At 39.5% G+C, this 19,645-nt stretch overlaps 1 protein-coding gene across 1 annotated transcript in view; it reads right to left on the bottom strand.

Moving 5' to 3' along the window:
* The window catches only part of GPR153 (G protein-coupled receptor 153), a 27,932-nt gene extending 8,622 nt beyond the window's left edge, over nt 1-19,310 (bottom strand). The window contains exons 1-3 of the mRNA XM_053452097.1: nt 19,269-19,310; nt 10,200-10,719; nt 8,156-8,585 (exon numbers count right to left, since the gene is read on the bottom strand). Coding sequence (XP_053308072.1) covers nt 8,156-8,585; nt 10,200-10,576 — 807 coding nt within the window. The 5' untranslated portion in view covers nt 10,577-10,719; nt 19,269-19,310. The remainder of the gene's footprint in view (nt 1-8,155; nt 8,586-10,199; nt 10,720-19,268) is intronic.
* Between the last annotated feature and the right edge of the window lie 335 nt (nt 19,311-19,645).

Here is a 19,645-nt window from a genome sequence, read left to right on the forward strand (position 1 = left end):
TGAAGCCCTGCTTCCCCAGGTCTTTGGCCATGCCCACTCCTTGCCCACTTCCCTCCTACAACCCTCCCTCTAAAGGAGGTTAGCCCCACCCATTTGTGCATCAAGCCCCGCCTCCAGGCAGAGCTACTATTCCCTTTTTGTAAAGCCTACTCGGAGAAGTTCCCAGGTATGGAGAAGACTTGTGAGAACAAGACAACCCACTGGCAAGCCAAAAGCCAAGAAGTGATGTCACTTTGAAGGTGGGCCAATTTATACAGAAAAAGTCACCTGGATAATTCATTAGAACATAATGTATTGTAACAGTTATGTTATATACCAATCATTGGAGTATTATTTTATTAAATAATCAAAGACCACAACCCAATAATAGTTCGGACCCTAGTAGCTATGTACTCGCGCCGCTAGACTTCATAGATCTGGGCTGTTCTGGAAACATAACACACACAGTCTCAGCAATAATCACATATCCGCTGGAGGAAAACAACACCTTGGAACCAGCTGCCACCTCCAATCCTTTTGTTTTTATTACAAGTCTTAAAATAATAAAGCAGCTGTAAAAAAAGATCAAGTGAGAAATTCCTGCTGAAAATCTCTCAACATGTATACACACACACACACACACACACACACACATATATATATATTGACCCCAAAATAGTGATTGTCAAATTAACAGAATATATGGAATGAAAAGGAAATATTGTTCATGCCTCAGAGGGATTTGTGGAGGTGACAATAAAAAAAGTGATAATGGTGCTAGCTTTATATGATGAGTCCTCAAGGGGTTAATAAACGATGTCCTTTATTTGTTCTATGCGTCATTGCCATCATGTTCTCGTGTGATTCTATATGAGTGTTCTTCTACGTCCCATTGTCTCTACACGTGTAACGTTAATTAACTCACAGGGTGTTGGGGGTGCCTTAACACACAGTCCACAGGTCGGCTATAAATGTATTTAACGCTATATCATGTAGAACCACAGCCATGTCTCTGCCAATGTGATTTCTGCCGAGAGACCAAACCCAATTTTGGTACATTTGGTGATTTATACAAATGAAGTGTTGGATATTTCTTGATCATAACTCAACAATGGTTACACATACGCCATTTAACAATGTTACACAATCTGCAAGCAGATGATACCTCTTGCTACTGCCTGGTGACCGGTGGCCATGAAGGAAAAAGTCTTAAAACATTGCTATATGCCTCAGAATTCATGAAATATTATCCCTTGCTCTATAATGTTGAGTTGTAGACAAGGTTTCTCAAAGCATTTCTCAAGAAGCCCTTGGTTTGGACATCAAACAGAGATTCCCACCCTATACAAAGATGGAATGATAAAATCCAAATTGTCTAGTTTAATGAGATGGAGCTCCAAAGACCCCCAATGACCTGCGGCACCTTGTAAAACTAATCAGAACACCATAAAACAATTAGTAAGCAGCAATTTATCAAATGCTTTTTCTCTAATAGGATGGGGTTTCAGACAGGTTTTGTTTGGTGCGATGGGACACTTCCAAGGATTAAATACTAGGAGAAGACAACATGATCAATGATCTCCATGATCCTCAAGGACGCCCAAAACATCTGGTCACACCAATACAGACAGTTCAATCAATACCCCAGTAGTTCCATCAAACGTAACAATACAAATTATAGAAATAACCTTTTTTTAAGATAAAACCCGGCACTTTTGACCAGTTTGCTTGAATACCGGATCAACCAGCTCTAGAATGTTTAGAGAGTCATCTTTTCCACGAGTTCCAAATGGAATAAAAGTGATCAAAGCCTATTCAGTGCAGCCTTGAGGTGATAAAATACTCTTTCTATATATGATATCGATACCTTGGGATCACAAATAAAATTCCGTTTACGCCGCCACGCTGTCATCTGACACTGGCAGCCCTCAAGCAGAGGTTTACCAAAGGCAATGTTAGCGCTAAAGACAGCCATAAGTAAAAGTGTTTGGTAACGTTACATACATACAAATTCACTCTGCCCTGGAGAGCCACCTACAGAGCTTTTAGCAGAATTAAACGTATTTATTAAAGCTGTCTGTAGGGTAAATGCATCTATTTTAACAACAAGGAACTCGTTTTATTTGAGTTTTATGGAGTATACCATTACAGACCATTAGGTTATTTTGACAATAAATAACCAGGACAAACACAATGGATACTTGGAAGATGATGGGATAGAATCCCACAAATAACGTTAATGATAAATAATCTTGCTATTCACCCGTTTCCTCCATTACTAGTAAACAAAAATGGCAGGCTGGAAAATGGTCGTCAAAATAAGCATGCATGGAGAGAACACCTACCGATAGGCTTGAAGAGAAGAGCATTCAATCAATGTAAACGTCTCACCACTACACATAGAGTAGACACCTGAACAATAACAGAAAAGAGACGGTTTGACGACTGAGAGAGAGGCCCGAGACATCATGAAGAGATGTGATTTGGAGATGGCGAGTAGGACAACACAAGCCAAGGAACACAACAATCATGGCATGGGTCGTGTGGCAAGAAAACAAACATTAAAGAAATGTGACCATGGCCTTTGTTAATGTTACTAGTTTTAAGGTGGGACACCTCAACAAGGTTAATAGAGGAGCCAGTATTTGACATTATATGATGTCATGTCTGCTTATATTGCGTCTATACATGATGGATTCCTCTGGATTATTAACAAAACAAAAATTGCGAAATGGGCATCATGCATCCCAACAATTAGTGAGGCATCAATCGGTCAGAACAAGCTAATGATGTCATGCAATCCCTAAAAACATTGGATTGAAGCATGGAATCACATACCATGACATCATCAGTGTCACAGCTCCTTATACAGAAAGGGCAAGTATCTAAGTTTGAGCTGGACTTTCAGTAGAGTTTATGTCAAATACTCACGTATTTTTATTTAATTCCAACAGGCAAACGTAAGAAAATGATGTCATCTTAGCGCTGTACCAAAAGCTTATCACCAGAACTAAACTAACATATAAGCCAGCCTACATCACGCCATATAACATATGGTGAGAAAATCTTCTTTAGTTTATTAAAATGCCAAAGTTTACTATTTATCTACTACAGCATCAGCAGATATCGACAAACAAAAATCGCCACTCAATGCGACAAGAAAACAGAGTATTCTGTACAGATTGCTATTTTCCCCCCTGCAAAGGGTTCTGGGAAACGTCAAAAGGTAGAGCTTAGCCATGATTTATGTTCCAGTGTTGAAGGCTACATCCTTGGGTATCGGATGTCCCATGAGACCAAATTAGAACACGCAGGACCATTCTACACCTATAATTAATCACTCCCTAAAATAGATATAAATTAACTGTGTATAAATTATACGATTAAAAGAGGTCTACAGAAGAGGCCACCACTGCTGATAAGAGCTTTAGATCATGATGTTCATACTGCTTTTCCTTCATCTCGCATGATGCGTTAACATCTTTAGAATGGAATATAGCCTTATTTTCATTATCCTGGCTATTTTTCGGAATGCTGATATAGCTTCTGCTAATTTTGTCACTCATGGGCCTTTAATTGAAACCGCGCTACTTCCTCCCGCTCCCCCCCCCTGTGGGAATTCCCAGCCGCCACGGATATTACTGCGATCCGTGACGGGAAGATTTAAAGTGACAGGCGCCCGCGAGTGTAGATCGTCAGACCCTTACACGGCTATTTCAGAAAAGTATAGATTTATTTCCCGTGCATTATTTAGATGATAATAAGATTCCTAAGGGCCGGCTGGCAGGGGGGACACATATGGCCAAATTTAAATTCCAGACCGGAAGATGCTTATCACAGAATCCGACTAAAAAACATATCCACGACACCGGCTCTTTTTTATGACATAAATATATATATATATGATGCAATTTATTGAAAGAATGTTGAGAAGAATTGGATAGAAAGCTTGGGACGTGACAAACGTCTTCATTAGTACTAGGACATTGATTCATTAACCCCCCAAGTGCACAAAATGTGCCCCTCAACTCCCAAATATTCTTGTTTACGCCCCGTGTCCACCTTTTCCCCACCTCAAATACGAATGATGCACAAAAGCGGTGAAGTCAAACCTGTCCGATCTAATTAATATTTCAGAACCAGGCGTTCTAAATACAGACAAAGCACAAAAAAAGTACAGATGAATAACTAGTATAAATAATCTAACAATGATAAAGCACACATTATTATTAAATTTAATTAAAAAAAAATAAACATTTACAATGTACGCCCCGGCCATGGCAGTTTTTGTACGTCTAAATGAGTCCCTTGTGTGTTTTGTGTTCCAGAATATTAAAAGGAGGTTAGGCCGAAGCAGAAATTACCGCGCGAAAGGTTTATTTAATTTTAGTTTAAATTGTATGCAAAGCACGGCTTTCATTAGCGAGTTTAAGCATAAAGTATCAAGGAATACATTATTTAATTGTAGTCTGTCTGGGGTTAAGGGGCTGCTCTTTAATTATTCACTCGGTTCTGCTTGGATGCACTCGGGAAACCTCGGAGATCTGGGGCAGTAAGGCTGAAACAGCTAGAGTACATGGCAGTGGTTTGAGTAGGGTGGCAAATACAGGGTTAACTCATTTATTTCCCTTAATAGCTATATTTTGTGGTTGTTTTTATTCCAGTGGCTGGAGGAGAATCTGACGCAGCCAAGGAATACCTCCGGGTCTTGCCCTGGGCAGTACAGATTGTCACATTTTTGCAGTCATAATTCCGCCACATGAAATATGGTGACCTGGCACTGCAACTTTGCTCCCCATCGATATCATTGCCACCTTCTGCCCCAAAGGCAAGAGACGGAATACTGGTAACTGCGCGTACGGCTCAGAGACTAAAAAAGAAACAGTGGCCCAAATTCTCCAAATCAGGCCAGCCCAAGTTGCGGCTACCTCCTGAGTCCAATGCAAGCCCACCCCTTACGAAAAAATTACTGCAGTTTTTTTGAAGTAATACTGCTATTTTTTGGACATGAAAAAACTGCAATACTGCACTTTTACTGCAGTATTACTGCACATTTACTGCAGTTTTACTGCATTTGTACTTCACTGTACTGCAGTTTTACTGCAGTTATTTTTGTACGGAAGTACAAATGCAATAAAGCTGCAGTACATTGAAGTACAACTGCAGGTTTGCAATATAAAAAAAAAGTGCAGTAAATGTGCAGTAAAACTGCAGTACAGTGAAGTACAAATGCAGTAAAACTGCAGTAATTTTTTGTAAGGGACTACTAGCATAGACCAAGCAACCGGGGAATCCTATACATGAAAGCAGAAAGATGGAATAAGAAGTATGGCCAAGGGATGGACTGCACCCTACGTTTTTTGTGCCAGATGGCCAATCCGGGCCTGCTGCGCGATCCACAACGGTTTTTGAGCATCAAACCCAATTGTAGATGTGGCCAAAAAAGATATTTTACTCCCGTGGAAGCTCCTTGGAATATTGAATTATATTATTTTGCAACTTTTTCCCAGTGGGAATGCATTTGCTTGCAAAAGTAGTGCGGAAACTGAATATACGCTCATTGATGTCACAGCGCACAGTGGCGGCTTACTGATGTCATTGTTTTATCACATGACCTAAATATCGCAACACAAATAAAAGAAATAATGACTCAAATTGTGTTTTTTGGGGCATAAATGCTGTTTCTGTGAAATTTTTCTCCTACCTCTGCATGAATACATATTGGAGAAGACATTAAAACATACCCAGGACTGTAACCGTTTTCACATAAAAAGCTAGTATTAACTATTAAAATCCCATTATTTCATAATAATGATTATTTCCTACTCATTATCACATAAGATAATCACGAGAGAAGACGCAGGGGCGCATGTGTTTAACAGTTCAAAACATCACAAGGAACAGTAAATGCACATACGCCGCGTCTTAATTAATTTCTCATTAAACTCATCTTATAAGGAACCCAAAGAAATACTGTAATTAATTAATTTATTAGAACAGATCCGAGACGTGCAATGACAAAAGATCCAAGAGGTTTCTCTTGAACAAATAAATTCCACTTTAATCACGAGAATGGGGGACGCAGCGTTTATTACCAGAATAAAATGACATAATCAGGCAGAGCTATCCACAAAGCTGAGTATTATTATTTTTTTCTTCAAATGAAATGGCAGAATAGTTCTTTAACCCCTGAATATCCAGTCCGTGTATGTAAGTACTACTGCTGAATAAAACCTTTACTCTGACAGCTAAAAGCATCTATTATTTGTACGTCTAAGCCAAAACTGTATAGTTGTGTTGGCTAACCTCTTAAAATTATGCAATATTATCTAGAAAACAGGTGAAGAGCCAAAGGGTCTCATCTGGCCAAACATCATGGAGGCCACATATATGATGCTTACACTTCTAGCTGGCCAAACATCATGGAGGCCACATATATGATGCTTATACTTCTATCTGGCCAAACATCATGGGGGCCACAAATATGATGCTTACACTTCTATCTGGCCAAACATCATGGAGGCCACATATATGATGCTTATACTTCTATCTGGCCCAACATCATGGAGGCCACATATATGATGCTTTCACTTCTATCTGGCCAAACATCATGGAGGCCACATATATGATGCTTACACTTCTATCTGGGCCAACATCATGGAGGCCACATATATGATGCTTACACTTCTATCTGGCCAAACATCATGGAGGCCACATATATGATGCTTATACTTCTATCTGGACCAACATCACGAAGGCCACATATATGATGCTTTCACTTCTATCTGGCCAAACATCACGAAGGCCACATATATGACGCTTATACTTCTATCTGGGCCAACATCATGGAGGCCACATATATGATGCTTACACTTCTATCTGGCCAAACATCATGAAGGCCACATATATGATGCTTATACTTCTATCTGGCAAAAAACATCACGGAGGCCACATATATGATGCTTACACTTCTATCTGGCCAAACATCATGGAGGCCACATATATGATGCTTACACTTCAATCTGGGCCAACATCATGGAGGCCACATATATGATGCTTACACTTACACTGTAATTACAAGGATTGATTAATAAACTTATTTCAGTTGTGTAGTCAATGCCAGACCCGCCAGTCTCTTCTAAGGAGACAAAGTATCAATTCCTCCTGGATGGAAGCTTCTGTAACCAACGCCTGGCCTGCACAGTAGTCTTCATTCCAGGCTAACTGATCTGGATATAAACTTGGAGGCTCATCTTAAACTGTAGGAACTAATGTATAATTCAAGTGGAAATGTCAGCTTAGGACATATCGAATGAACTGAGCTAGAACAAGAATCTAAACCTTACAAATAATTTAAGATTGAGAGCAAAAAAACAGGAATAAAAAACAAACAAAAAGGCAGAAGAACTTAAAATTTCCACACAGAAGAGGGATTTATTTCCAATTTCATGTTTAACGTATATGAACAAAAAAAATATCATCAGCAACAGAACCATCAAAAGGATGAGCATATCGTCATAAAGAAAGATTCTGAATTTCACTGGTTTTAAGTGTGAATACAGTAAAAATGCATACCGCATAGGTCAAGCAAACTCAAAAATGAGATGTTTATGTATTTTGTAAACGATAAATACATTGATATAAGAGGAGTCAGGGAACCGAGATGTAGAAACATAAGGAGATGAGAGACAGGAAAGAGATTGAGGACAAAAACAAAAGCAAGAAGGAGGAAAGAAGGTTGGCAAACAGAAGACAGAGGGGATGTAGCTTAGAAAACAGGAGACACAATAGAGGCGGAAAAGGACACCATAGGAGGCAAATGGGGAGATCTTATGGCCACTCCATAGCTCTTTGTGGACCCAGGTTTTAGCGTCCACCAGTTAAACTCCCTTCATCATGGATGACATAGATGGACCCAAGTTCCCTCTGTGGTAAAGAATTATCTGAATAGATTGGGTGAATCCATTTCTCTGTAAAGAATATCAACGTTTCAATCTAATTAGGCGTAACTAAGCATAATGGCCGACATACTGGACTGCGGAAGGAAAGCATGGTAGAGACCTTCCTGCGCTTTTCATAAAAGACATTATCAAGAACATATTTCTTTTGTCACCATTTAATGACAAGATATTTATCTAGTTAGAGTATTTCTCCATGGAAGATAGAAATCACTTACCAGAATTGGAAAGCCCATCAAGAAGTCATATATAAATACAATCCCCGATATCAGATAGGTTATTTGAAGTGAAGTCTTAATAGGTTCGGATCCATCAATGGACGATCTTCTTTTCCCATGAGCATCCTCCACCACAATAGTAGGCACGTTGAATTTATGTTTATCAACGTTTTGCCCAGTTTGGATAGAAAATGTCTGAAAAAGTGTAATTGCTATGCAAACCACCCCCATGACCACACTGCCGCTGATCAAAAGAAGAAAGCACACTCCAAACCCGAGTCCAATTTCGGTAACAATGAAGCGGCAGTCCCGGGAATAAAATCTTTCAGTCGTGTCATGCCACCCGACAGCGGGCAAGGTCGAAAGTATGAATGATACCATCCATATTCCCATCACAGTGTGCACTGCTTGTTTCTTTGTGTTGCTCAGCCTATGGAAATAAATGCATTTGAATGACATATTTCAACATTCATTCATTCACCAAGCATTATATATACTCTATAAAGTCATTCATCAACTGTAAAATGTGAAGATGTCTTTGAAGAATCTTTGGAACTTTTTCTCTATGACTTACTCAAAGAAATTACAGTAATCGTCTCCCATCAAAGAAAAAGCGAGACGCCAGATATTTGTGAAGGGTTACGCCTATGTTTTTGGTGAAGATATAACTTATATATATTATATATCTTCCAAAGAAATTTCTTTTGTGTACCATTTCATCTCAAGATCTCGGCTTAGTAGTATACACAGTACAGATTAGACTGCACATGGAGCAAAAATTATTTGGAGCTCTTTTTCATTTCCATTTTGGGCCATTAATTGTCAGACAAACACATTTTGTTACCTACCCCTTTGGTTCAGACGATATTCAGAGGGCTTAAAACGAAATTTGTTGTCAATCTCATTCTCTCTCTCCACGTCTCCCTACCTTTTCCAACAACCACTTCTTTTTCTCCGCTGCTCTATCTCCTTTTCTGCTGTTCCCACCCCTTGGGTACTTCCGAGTATTTCCGCAACAGGGCAAACCCTTTGAACGTACCACAGGGACAACCTCTCCCCTGATCGGAGTTATGGGGAAGAGGTTGTCCATGTGGTGTGGGAAGAGGTCCTGTGGTGGAAATCCTCTGAAGAGGTGAGAATATTGCAGGTGGAGCAACGGAGAAGCAGGAGATGGGGCAGCGGAGAAGTGATTGTCGGAGAAGGCAGGGAGAAGTTGAGAGTGTGAGTGAGATTGGCAAAGAGTGAGTGACAATGAATTTCGTTTTAAGCCCTCCGAATTTCGTCTGAACCAAAAGGGCAGGTAACAAAATTTGAAGCAGAGACACGGAGGCAGTTGGTGGGGAGATATTGAGAGAGCGTGAGAAGAAACCAACCAATGGTAAATGAAAATTCAAAGCTTTCTCCTTCGTTTTCGTTTCTTTTTGTACGTTTTTAGCAATTAACGAACTTAACAAAACTTGTACGAATCCGAATGAACGAGTCTAGTAGAGATACCTAAACAAGTCAAGCAATTTGTAAATTCAATAATATAGATTTTAATTTAATTTAGAATATATGTGGATTTTAATTATTGATCCCCTTTAACATTAAAATATGACCTAGAACGTGACAATGTTTGGTCTGTTTCCAAATTATTCCAAGGAGACAAATGTCCAGATCCGAAGCCGTGAATTTATTCCGGAGCTGAAGGTCAGGGGAACAATATGAGCTTTTTATGTCTCTACATCTCATAAATAAACATAGAGCTCTCTGCTTTGAATGACAATTTATTGCTGCGACTATTTATAGCCTGGCCTATTAATAAGTCTTTTGTTGTAACATACAAAACATTGATAGCTCGGTTCTACCGTTACTACTAACACGGAACAATCAATAACAAAGAATATTTCTGCCCATATTCCAATAATCTTAAATTTCCACTTTGAGTAACATGAAACAATACTCAAGCTAAATAATTCCCTATTCTTTCTTCTTTCTTTTTTTTTGGGGGGGGGAGGGGGCTAATGGATTTGTAAATAATAAAAGCTTTTCAGTACGGACGTACCTGTAATTTACTGGCCAGCGGACCATCCACATCCGATGATATGATAGAGAAGTGACCGAAAAACAGGTCACCAGACTTAGGGTGTAAAAAGTCGACACAAACACTTTACAGAGTCCTTCATTCCACTCGTAGTCCGAGTGGCGCTTGCGGAGTTGGACCACAGAATAGATGGTGACAGGGATGGTGACGTTAAGGATGTGAGTTCCAGCCAAGGTGCAAATTAAAAACTCCAGGGGCTTCCATTTCTTTTGTTTGGCACTCACACTGAGTATCCCCCATGTATTTGCCAAGAGTGATACCCCTGCACATATTAACCAGGCGACAGCGTTGTTGTGCAGTCTGTCCTCATCATTCATGGTGTTGAATAAAGGCACCATCGAAAGTAGAGCGTTGTGGATCAGTGGTGAAGACAAACAGAAAATGTAAATGCATCTTCTGGCCCCAAAAATTAGCCTAACAAAAGCATAGTTGTGAAACTAAGATTAGATCCATGTTGTCTGTTCCAAGATCCATTGAAAACCTGTAAAGACAACACAACTATGAGTTTACCTCCATACAGAACATAGGAAGGAGCCCTGCAGAAATCCCAGTCCAGTCCCACCGCACAGTAGGACATTACATAGAGATGTTTCTTTTTTTCCTCTTATTAGATTGTTTCCTTGCTTTGGACCAAGATTTGTTTCCAACACTATTTTATTCCAGGTTTTTAATGCTTCTAAGATAAGATAATTAATAAAGAGCTTCCACGTTGGGGCTTTAACACAGTTCTAATCTTTCTGTTGTGTGGGCACCGAATATGAATCCCATTAACCTAATAAAACAGTAAGCGGCAAAGAAAATACATTCATTTCCATCTAGTACGGGAGGGATGATTGGATTTACAACCTGCAGTCACGCTGGCGTTAGGCTTACTGTTTAATTACACGCCGGTGTCTGATTGATTCTGATGTTTATGTTCATGCTGCTAAATTACTCTTCGGGTAGAATGAAGGAAAGGAGATTTGGGATTTCTATGTGTTCCCCTACTGCTGACTGGGGTGAAATAACTACTCACCCTGTGAGGCAGGGTAAGTAGGTAAATGCCTCTCCTAGGGGTGCTAACAGCAACAGGCTTTGCAATTGACATGTCGCCAAGAGCCTCAAAGAGTTCAACAAGCCTTCTGAAGGACACTGATGTCCGTGTACCGTGTATTTCCTCTTCCTCCACACGGTTAGGGGTAATAAATAATAACCCCAGGTGGGTATAGAGGCCACCAACACCCAACCTTACCCCCCACCCCCATCCTCAGCCCTGCATCATAGCCACCCCACCAACTGCACCACCTCAACCAAAATGTCCATCTTTGTCTATATGGAAAGTTAGAAAGTATGATGATGTTAGAGGAAACTTCATCCAATTTCATGAAATGTTTACTTCAATGGAAAAATCAGCCCTGACTATTAAAAAGCAATTGGACTTTCTAGAGAATGTAGACAAGGAGCACATGGAAAAAGAACACGGAACACACGGAATGGAATTCGTACGGCTAAGATGAGTTTTGTAATGGAAAAATTACAGCAAAGAGTTGGGAGAACAGAATGTTATATTTAGAGCGAGGACAGTAAGCAGATAAGCCGGTATACCAGCGGATGGTCAATAGCTACGATAAACAAGCAAGTCTATAAAAATATTCATTGGACAACGCTTTTCCCCCAAAATGTTTCCCCAAAACATGTGTGCTGATTTACTAATAAAGCGGTTTTTTGAGCGTAGCAGCCTTTTTGATACTTTGTAATCATTCACATGAATAATACTCTATTAGCTGCTAAAGAATGGAGAGTGACCCGGTTCACTTGTTAGAAGTTAATCACAGTTGGAAATATTTGGCCCCTAAGACGAATGGGGGTTTTATTGACCCCTTTCCAATGTTCTACTCTTTTTTTGGTTATTTTTAGAGGAAGAGTGCATTTGATTAAAAGGCATGGAGCTGTTTTTGTCTTTTAATCCTAACCATTAATGTGGGAGTTGAGGTGGCGGGACCCAACTACAAGTTGAACTTGTAGTTCTTTCAACTTGGACCACGAACTGATGAGTTCTTTTGGGGGTTTTTTTTTGTACCTGTTCCGAAACTCAAGGGGCCAGTCACATTTATGCCTGTGTTTTATTTTTTAGGATTTGAATTCGGGTCGTCAAACGGGAGATGTGTGGAGCTAAGCCGCACGGTGGAGGATCTGTGGATCTGGAGGACATCATCTCATCTCACGCGTGGGTTCTACAAACCAGGCTGAGCCCTCGCGTTATGCTTGCTATGGTCGGCTTCCACACCTCTATAAAATGTATTTTTTAAGCCGGGATATGACTGTGATTTCCACAGCAGTCCTGGGCAAATACCCAATTTTCCCTATGTGATGGTAGCACAATGCCTGAATGCTTCCACGCTGTGCGCTGTTTCGTGCTCGCGTGTGGAACCACGGTTTTGTCTGATTGTTTTCTTAGCAATGCATAGCAATTTGGTAGTAAGCAGCTTGCTTCGTTTAGCATATTTCACCCTTAAAATGTATTCGGCTCTCAACAAAAAAACCAGATTGCAATTTCGTTCCCTCCACACCAGAACCGGATCATAAATAATGCAATTATTCTGAGCAGGTTAGAGATATCATCCCTGAAAAGAAGAATAATTGGATTCTTCTGGTTAATGTATTATTGGACATGTTCATGATACAGCGGTATAGTCACAACCTCCACCCACACCGCGCCAGATTTAGAAGATATTTCTGCTTTATTGCAGGTGAATATGTCATATTTGTATCTATGGAAATGGCTAACCCACGTGTTAACCCATTATGTACAGGTTCGGGCAATAGACCGCCAGCTGCTGTCTCTCTGGAAGTCCCTTAATAACTCATGTGGTCTTTGGACGTTTTTGAGGAGCCTCTCTTCAGCCCAAACTGTCCTCATTTCCGAAACATCGCAAATTAGAGACTGGTCAATCCGTTCTCTCCAAGAAATATCCTTCGACGACTGTCTTCATTTGCGAGCATTTTCAAATAAGTGAGAATAATGTGTTTTCGACCAATGTTACTAATTCAAACCGCATATGAAATCTTAATAGTTGGGTGGCATAAATCATAGTGGGATGGAAGAGGTTCCTTGTGCCAGGAACCAAGCATTTATTTACGGTACACAGCCAAGTGTTTCTGTGATGTACTTGTGGACTCAGCTTGAGTGGCTGACAGAAAAGCTCTGTTTTTGGGCAAATAGAGTAATTAACGGCAAATGAATGATCTGAGTTTGATAAATGTATGATGTTTCTAAAGTACTTCCGTTTTTTGATGTCTGGCGTCATCTACCAAGGGTTGAGTTGTATAAAAGCCCACGCTGACCTCATTCTTTTGAATAATTAACGATAACATCATTTGACCAAAATTAGAGTCCTGGAGAGGATTGTAGAGACTACAATTTCATAATAAGTAATAAAAATGCCTTTTTGGGCAAAAATACAGAATTAAACATTTTTTTCGTTGACCAAAGAGTACATAGAGTAGCCGGCACAAAGCGCAGATCTTACACTAAGACGTCTTAGGACATGTTGGAGAGTGACCATAGAGCTAAACCAACGGAGGGCCAATTTAACTCTTTAAAACTTGGTTTGGGAGGCTACCTATAATACATAGTTAAGTCAAGTTGAAACTCACCTGCATATACCCAGGTGAGATGACTTAATTACACAATTTATTATCAAAGGGGTAATAAACCATGTATTTTTTTTGAATGATCGCGGCTCTGCTGGCCGCTTAAACTGTAGTGAGTGGTTTTTTACGCCTCCGTGACCCCACAGTGCTGATTTCACGGAATCGGAAAACCACCCATGCATGCCAACAAAATCCGATGTGACATTCATTAAGCTCATCTCTTGCTGTAAATGTTCTCACCAAATACAATATCGGCTCAGGAAGGTCTGGCTATGAAAATAAATGCACCGTAAGATATTTTGGGGAGTATCCAATGCGATGCTAACTCACCAAAAGAGCAATAAACTAACACAGGGCTTTAAATTACACCGGGATTCATTCATCAATGCCTTCCAAGTGATCCATATGGCAACATTAATCTCATTTCCCAGTAATAACTAATGATATAGCATATATTATATTATCCGCTGTGTAGGCAATATATCAATAGCCAAAAATCAATATCCTCCTATGTTTTATTGGACATTTGACACGGGATTGAAGAGACATATCTGCCAATTGGTGAGTTTGGGCCATTTATGTTTGCATCTTAAGTAGCTTGTGATCCAGATAGATTTGCAACGAAAAGGATCTCATTGGCGCACCATTGGTCGATCTGGTCTTCATACATGGTTCTATGCTTCCGGCTATGACCTGTCCTGCAGACTCCCGGCCGTGGCACAGAAGGCTCTGACTTTTCTGACTTTGCAGCTAGTTCAGTCTTCAAGAATTATTGAGGATCCAACTCTCAGGGGTTAAGACTTTGGGAGTCATTCTGTGTATTTATCTCATGTTATATTGGTAATCCATAGGAGGATTGCTTTTTAATTACTTTAGCTCACCCAGTCTGTCCATTTACAGAGATCATATAAACCTGTCTTATGAGCAGATAAATAAGGGTGTCCCACTTGATGCCGAGGAACCTTCTTTCCAAAGTAACACAGCTGGTAAACTCAAATGACTGGTGTCTTCCTTATATAACCGCGGAATGTCCCGCTACATCTACTTTTTCAAACTCCTCTAATCACCAGTGTCTCCTTGTCACTTCAGATTCCACTTTCTGCTTATCTAGAACAGGAAATCTCTGCTTTCATTGTACGGACTTTGCTGAATATTTCAAGGGTGAGGATGGAGGGTTGGGAATGACAAGCTCGGAGATCTTCTAACACAAGAACTATAAATATAACTCAAAGGAAGGATCCTTTCACCTGACTTTGATCGTTCGTATGATTTCTAATCTCGTGGCCTCTCCCCTTGCCCTGTAGACTCAATTTGTTTGACTTTCGTAGCACAGAATGTCCTCAATGATGTTCTATTCTTCTGACCTTGTCATGGTATTCTTATCGAGAGTGACTTAAAGACTTTATCCGCACTGCTATGGCTGGAACTTCTATCCTAATTCATCTACCTTTCTCATCCTGCGCCATTTTTATTTTTTTAAAGGAATAGTCACATTCAATTTCTTTTGTGGACTGGATAACCAAACTGTTTACGCCACCGTGCATCTGAATTAGTTCCCCGCTTAGTTCCTCACCTGACAGCTCTCTCTTGACCAGGTATCTGCACATGCGCACTGCAGGTATAATAAGTGGAATTTATGTGTAATGGACAGTTGGACAGTATTTATTGAGAAACTTTTCTTGTGTACTTCAAAAATGGCTGCGTTGGCCCAAGAATGGCCTACAGATGAAAATGTTAATTTAAGTCACTGGCTCCTAAATTAGAAGGGACAACTCTGCTCCTCTGGTGGAATCTCACCAGGTCCCCTGACCTTGGCAACTTTGAGAGAGTTCAGAGAACTTGGACACATGTGTCAACACAGGCCTCCCATCCATGTTGGCTCAACAACTGTAAAATGATAATTAAATCTATAGGACGAGCATGAGGAACCGGATTGAAGATCCCAAAAGACAAGACAACAAAAATCAAACGCTCTGCACACTCCAATGCAATCAAAAAACCTGGCTTTATTCACATAAGCTTACTCATGGTATAACATAGGTAAATAGTAATTAATAAAACAATTTATATTGCATTGGGGTGTGCAGAGCATGTGTTTTTGCGGGCGATGAAACACAGATAGTATTGTACAAAGAGTATAGAAAGCGGGTTATAGAATAGCGCCACCTAATGGCACCAGGTAACCTTAGCAGGTCTGCCAATAATGAATATTGGTACTCACTGCAAATACCTATATATATATATATATCTCACTATTTGTGTATATATTGTGGGGCTGTATAGTACATACTTAAAATATAGTAAATATGTATAGCTAGATAGATGATAGATAGATAGATAGATAGATGATAGATAGATAGATAGATAGATTAAATAGCCAAATTCTGTGCATCTATTTGGGAATGATTTCTGAGCTACATGAAAACACTTGGAAAATGTAACATTTATGGTTATTATGGAAAAGCAGTTTATGCAAACAAACCTTGCTAAGAATGACCCTGTGTTTGCCCCGAAGAATAACAATTCCATTGTTATTGCTATTTTTAAAATAAAAAACAAAAACACATTTTCTTCCTAGATGCTGCTATGTTCCAAACAAAAAGATAAGCAGTTTTCTGGGTTTCTTCTCATCTCACGATAATGGAGGGGCTTTGTTCTGCTACACTTTAATGACTTCTCCAAATATTGTGTCTTTCATTGGAGGGGTCTCCAAAGTTCAAACACATCAGCTATATCTGACTACAAGGGAGAAGCTTCAATCATCTCAAATGTGCATCTTGTAATTAAAAGGACATTTAGATTCTAAATCATATGCGAGGCACAGAGGAGAACAAATCCCACATATCCCACATACCCCACTCATTAACTTTATTCTACATATCACACACCATGGGGATACAAGAAGTGGGATGAGAGGGATCCATAATCTGAGAAGTGAAGATATGGAAAGTCAACAATCTTTGAATGTGGGGATGGGGGCATTTTCTTAAAAGATGTGGGGATGAGAGGGGTCAGTTATCTTATATGAAGAAGTGGGGATGGGGGGTACATAGTTTTATAAGAAATGGGGATGGGGGGAACCATAATCCTATAAAAAGTGGGGATAAAGAGGATTAATAATCCTCTAAGAATAAATGGGGATGAGAGGGGGGTCCATAATCTTTGAGAAGTGGGGGTGAGGGTACTTATAATCTTTTAACAATAGGTGGGGATGGGGGTCCATAATTGCCATATTTCTCCACGAATAGCCATGTTTTGCGTGGCTCCTGCGTTCTAGACCCTATGCACAATATACATGTATGTGTGTATATGTATATGTATATGTGTGTATGTATGTGAGTATATGTGTGTATATGTATATGTATATGTATATGTGTGTATGTATGTGTGTATATGTATATGTGTGTATGTATGTGTGTATATGTATATGTGTGTATGTATGTGAGTATATGTATATGTGTGTATGTATGTGAGTATATGTATATGTGTGTATGTATGTGTGTATATGTATATGTGTGTATGTATGTGTGTATATGTATATGTGTGTATGTATGTGTGTATATGTATATGTGTGTATGTATGTGTGTATATGTATATGTGTGTATGTATGTGTGTATATGTATATGTATATGTGTGTATGTATGTGAGTATATGTATATGTGTGTATATGTATATGTATATGTATATGTGTGTATGTATGTGTGTATATGTATATGTGTGTATGTATGTGTGTATATGTATATGTGTGTATGTATGTGAGTATATGTATATGTGTGTATGTATGTGAGTATATGTATATGTGTGTATGTATGTGTGTATATGTATATGTGTGTATGTATGTGAGTATATGTATATGTGTGTATGTATGTGTGTATATGTATATGTGTGTATGTATGTGTGTATATGTATATGTGTGTATGTATGTGTGTATATGTATATGTGTGTATGTATGTGTGTATATGTATATGTGTGTATGTATGTGTGTATATGTGTGTATGTATGTGAGTATATGTATATGTGTGTATGTATGTGTGTATATGTATATGTGTGTATGTATGTGAGTATATGTATATGTGTGTATGTATGTGTGTATATGTATATGTGTGTATGTATGTGTGTATATGTATATGTGTGTATGTATGTGTGTATATGTATATGTGTGTATGTATGTGTGTATATGTATATGTGTGTATGTATGTGTGTATATGTATATGTGTGTATGTATGTGTGTATATGTATATGTGTGTATGTATGTGAGTATATGTATATGTGTGTATGTATGTGAGTATATGTATATGTGTGTATGTATGTGTGTATATGTATATGTGTGTATGTATGTGAGTATATGTATATGTGTGTATGTATGTGAGTATATGTATATGTGTGTATGTATGTGTGTATATGTATGTGTGTATGTATGTGAGTATATGTATATGTGTGTGTGTATGTGTGTATATGTATATGTGTGTATGTATGTGTGTATATGTATATGTGTGTATGTATGTGAGTATATGTATATGTGTGTATGTATGTGAGTATATGTGTGTATGTATGTGTGTATATGTATATGTGTGTATGTATGTGAGTATATGTATATGTGTGTATGTATGTGAGTATATGTATATGTGTGTATGTATGTGAGTATATGTGTGTATGTATGTGTGTATATGTATATGTGTGTATGTATGTGAGTATATGTGTGTATGTATGTGTGTATATGTATATGTGTGTATGCATGAATGTATGTATGTACAGATCTGCCTATGATATGTGTATATACATAGTCACACGCCACCAGTGTCCTCGGGTCACTCTGCCCCTAATTCCTTGCTACATTGTAACACGAGTGCAAAGCTGCGTGGGGGGATTCCGTGGGACCACGATCGGTAATCTTCTCCCTTACACAGGGGTCATCTGTTAACAACCCGAAACCGTGGCTATTAAATGGTAAACACGTGGGCATCAGAGCATGAAAAAAACAAAACACGGTCACAAGAGATATGATTTTCACGCGTGTTTCCCAGTTTCACTCTTTTAAAGACAAAAGAAGTGCTTTTTGCTTGCAGCGGGTTTTACACGAATCATACAGCGACCGATATCCATCCTCCCACCTCCCCTGTTACATAACCCCCGACAAAGAGAACAAAGCCCGCTAATAACGCGCAGAAACACAAAGTTCTTTTATTCTATCAAATTCCATTAAAACTCCAAATCCTGCGTGTCACCCCCACGGCTCTGATTACGGCAGACACCCCAGATTGATGGGGTTCCCTGCCTGATCAGGGGGTGATCAGAGTGGGATCTGCCCTCCTTTGTGTGACTCGATCCCATCTCCTTTTGTGCACAAATCTAGTGTCACCCCACGACACACACACACAGCTGTATTGTTATAATTACCTGCTCCGAACGAAAGGGGATCCCACTCGTGTCCAAAAACATCTATTTAAAAATCCAAAATGATTGGCTTGGGGTTCCTTTTATTTTTCTCCTAAAATTGATGTATCCAGTTCCCCCAGGCAGGCAAAATAAGGCACCCCACGGGATCCTGTGCAGATCTGAAGCTCTGGCAGATCGTGGAATGTTGACTTGTCAAGTGGATCTGTCTCCACACTGTGTATCCCAGGCACTGCCACTCGAGACGGTGATCTGCAGCCCACGCAGGTTAGCATTGTTCCACAGAGATAATTTTATCCTCTTGTGAAGCTGTCATAAGTAGGACCAAGTCCACAGCCCACGCGAAACTGAGTGTTCCCCGTGGCCATCCCTGTGAAGCA

Source organism: Spea bombifrons, chromosome 12 (genome assembly GCF_027358695.1).
Source record: "Spea bombifrons isolate aSpeBom1 chromosome 12, aSpeBom1.2.pri, whole genome shotgun sequence".
Lineage (NCBI taxonomy): Eukaryota > Metazoa > Chordata > Amphibia > Anura > Pelobatidae > Spea > Spea bombifrons.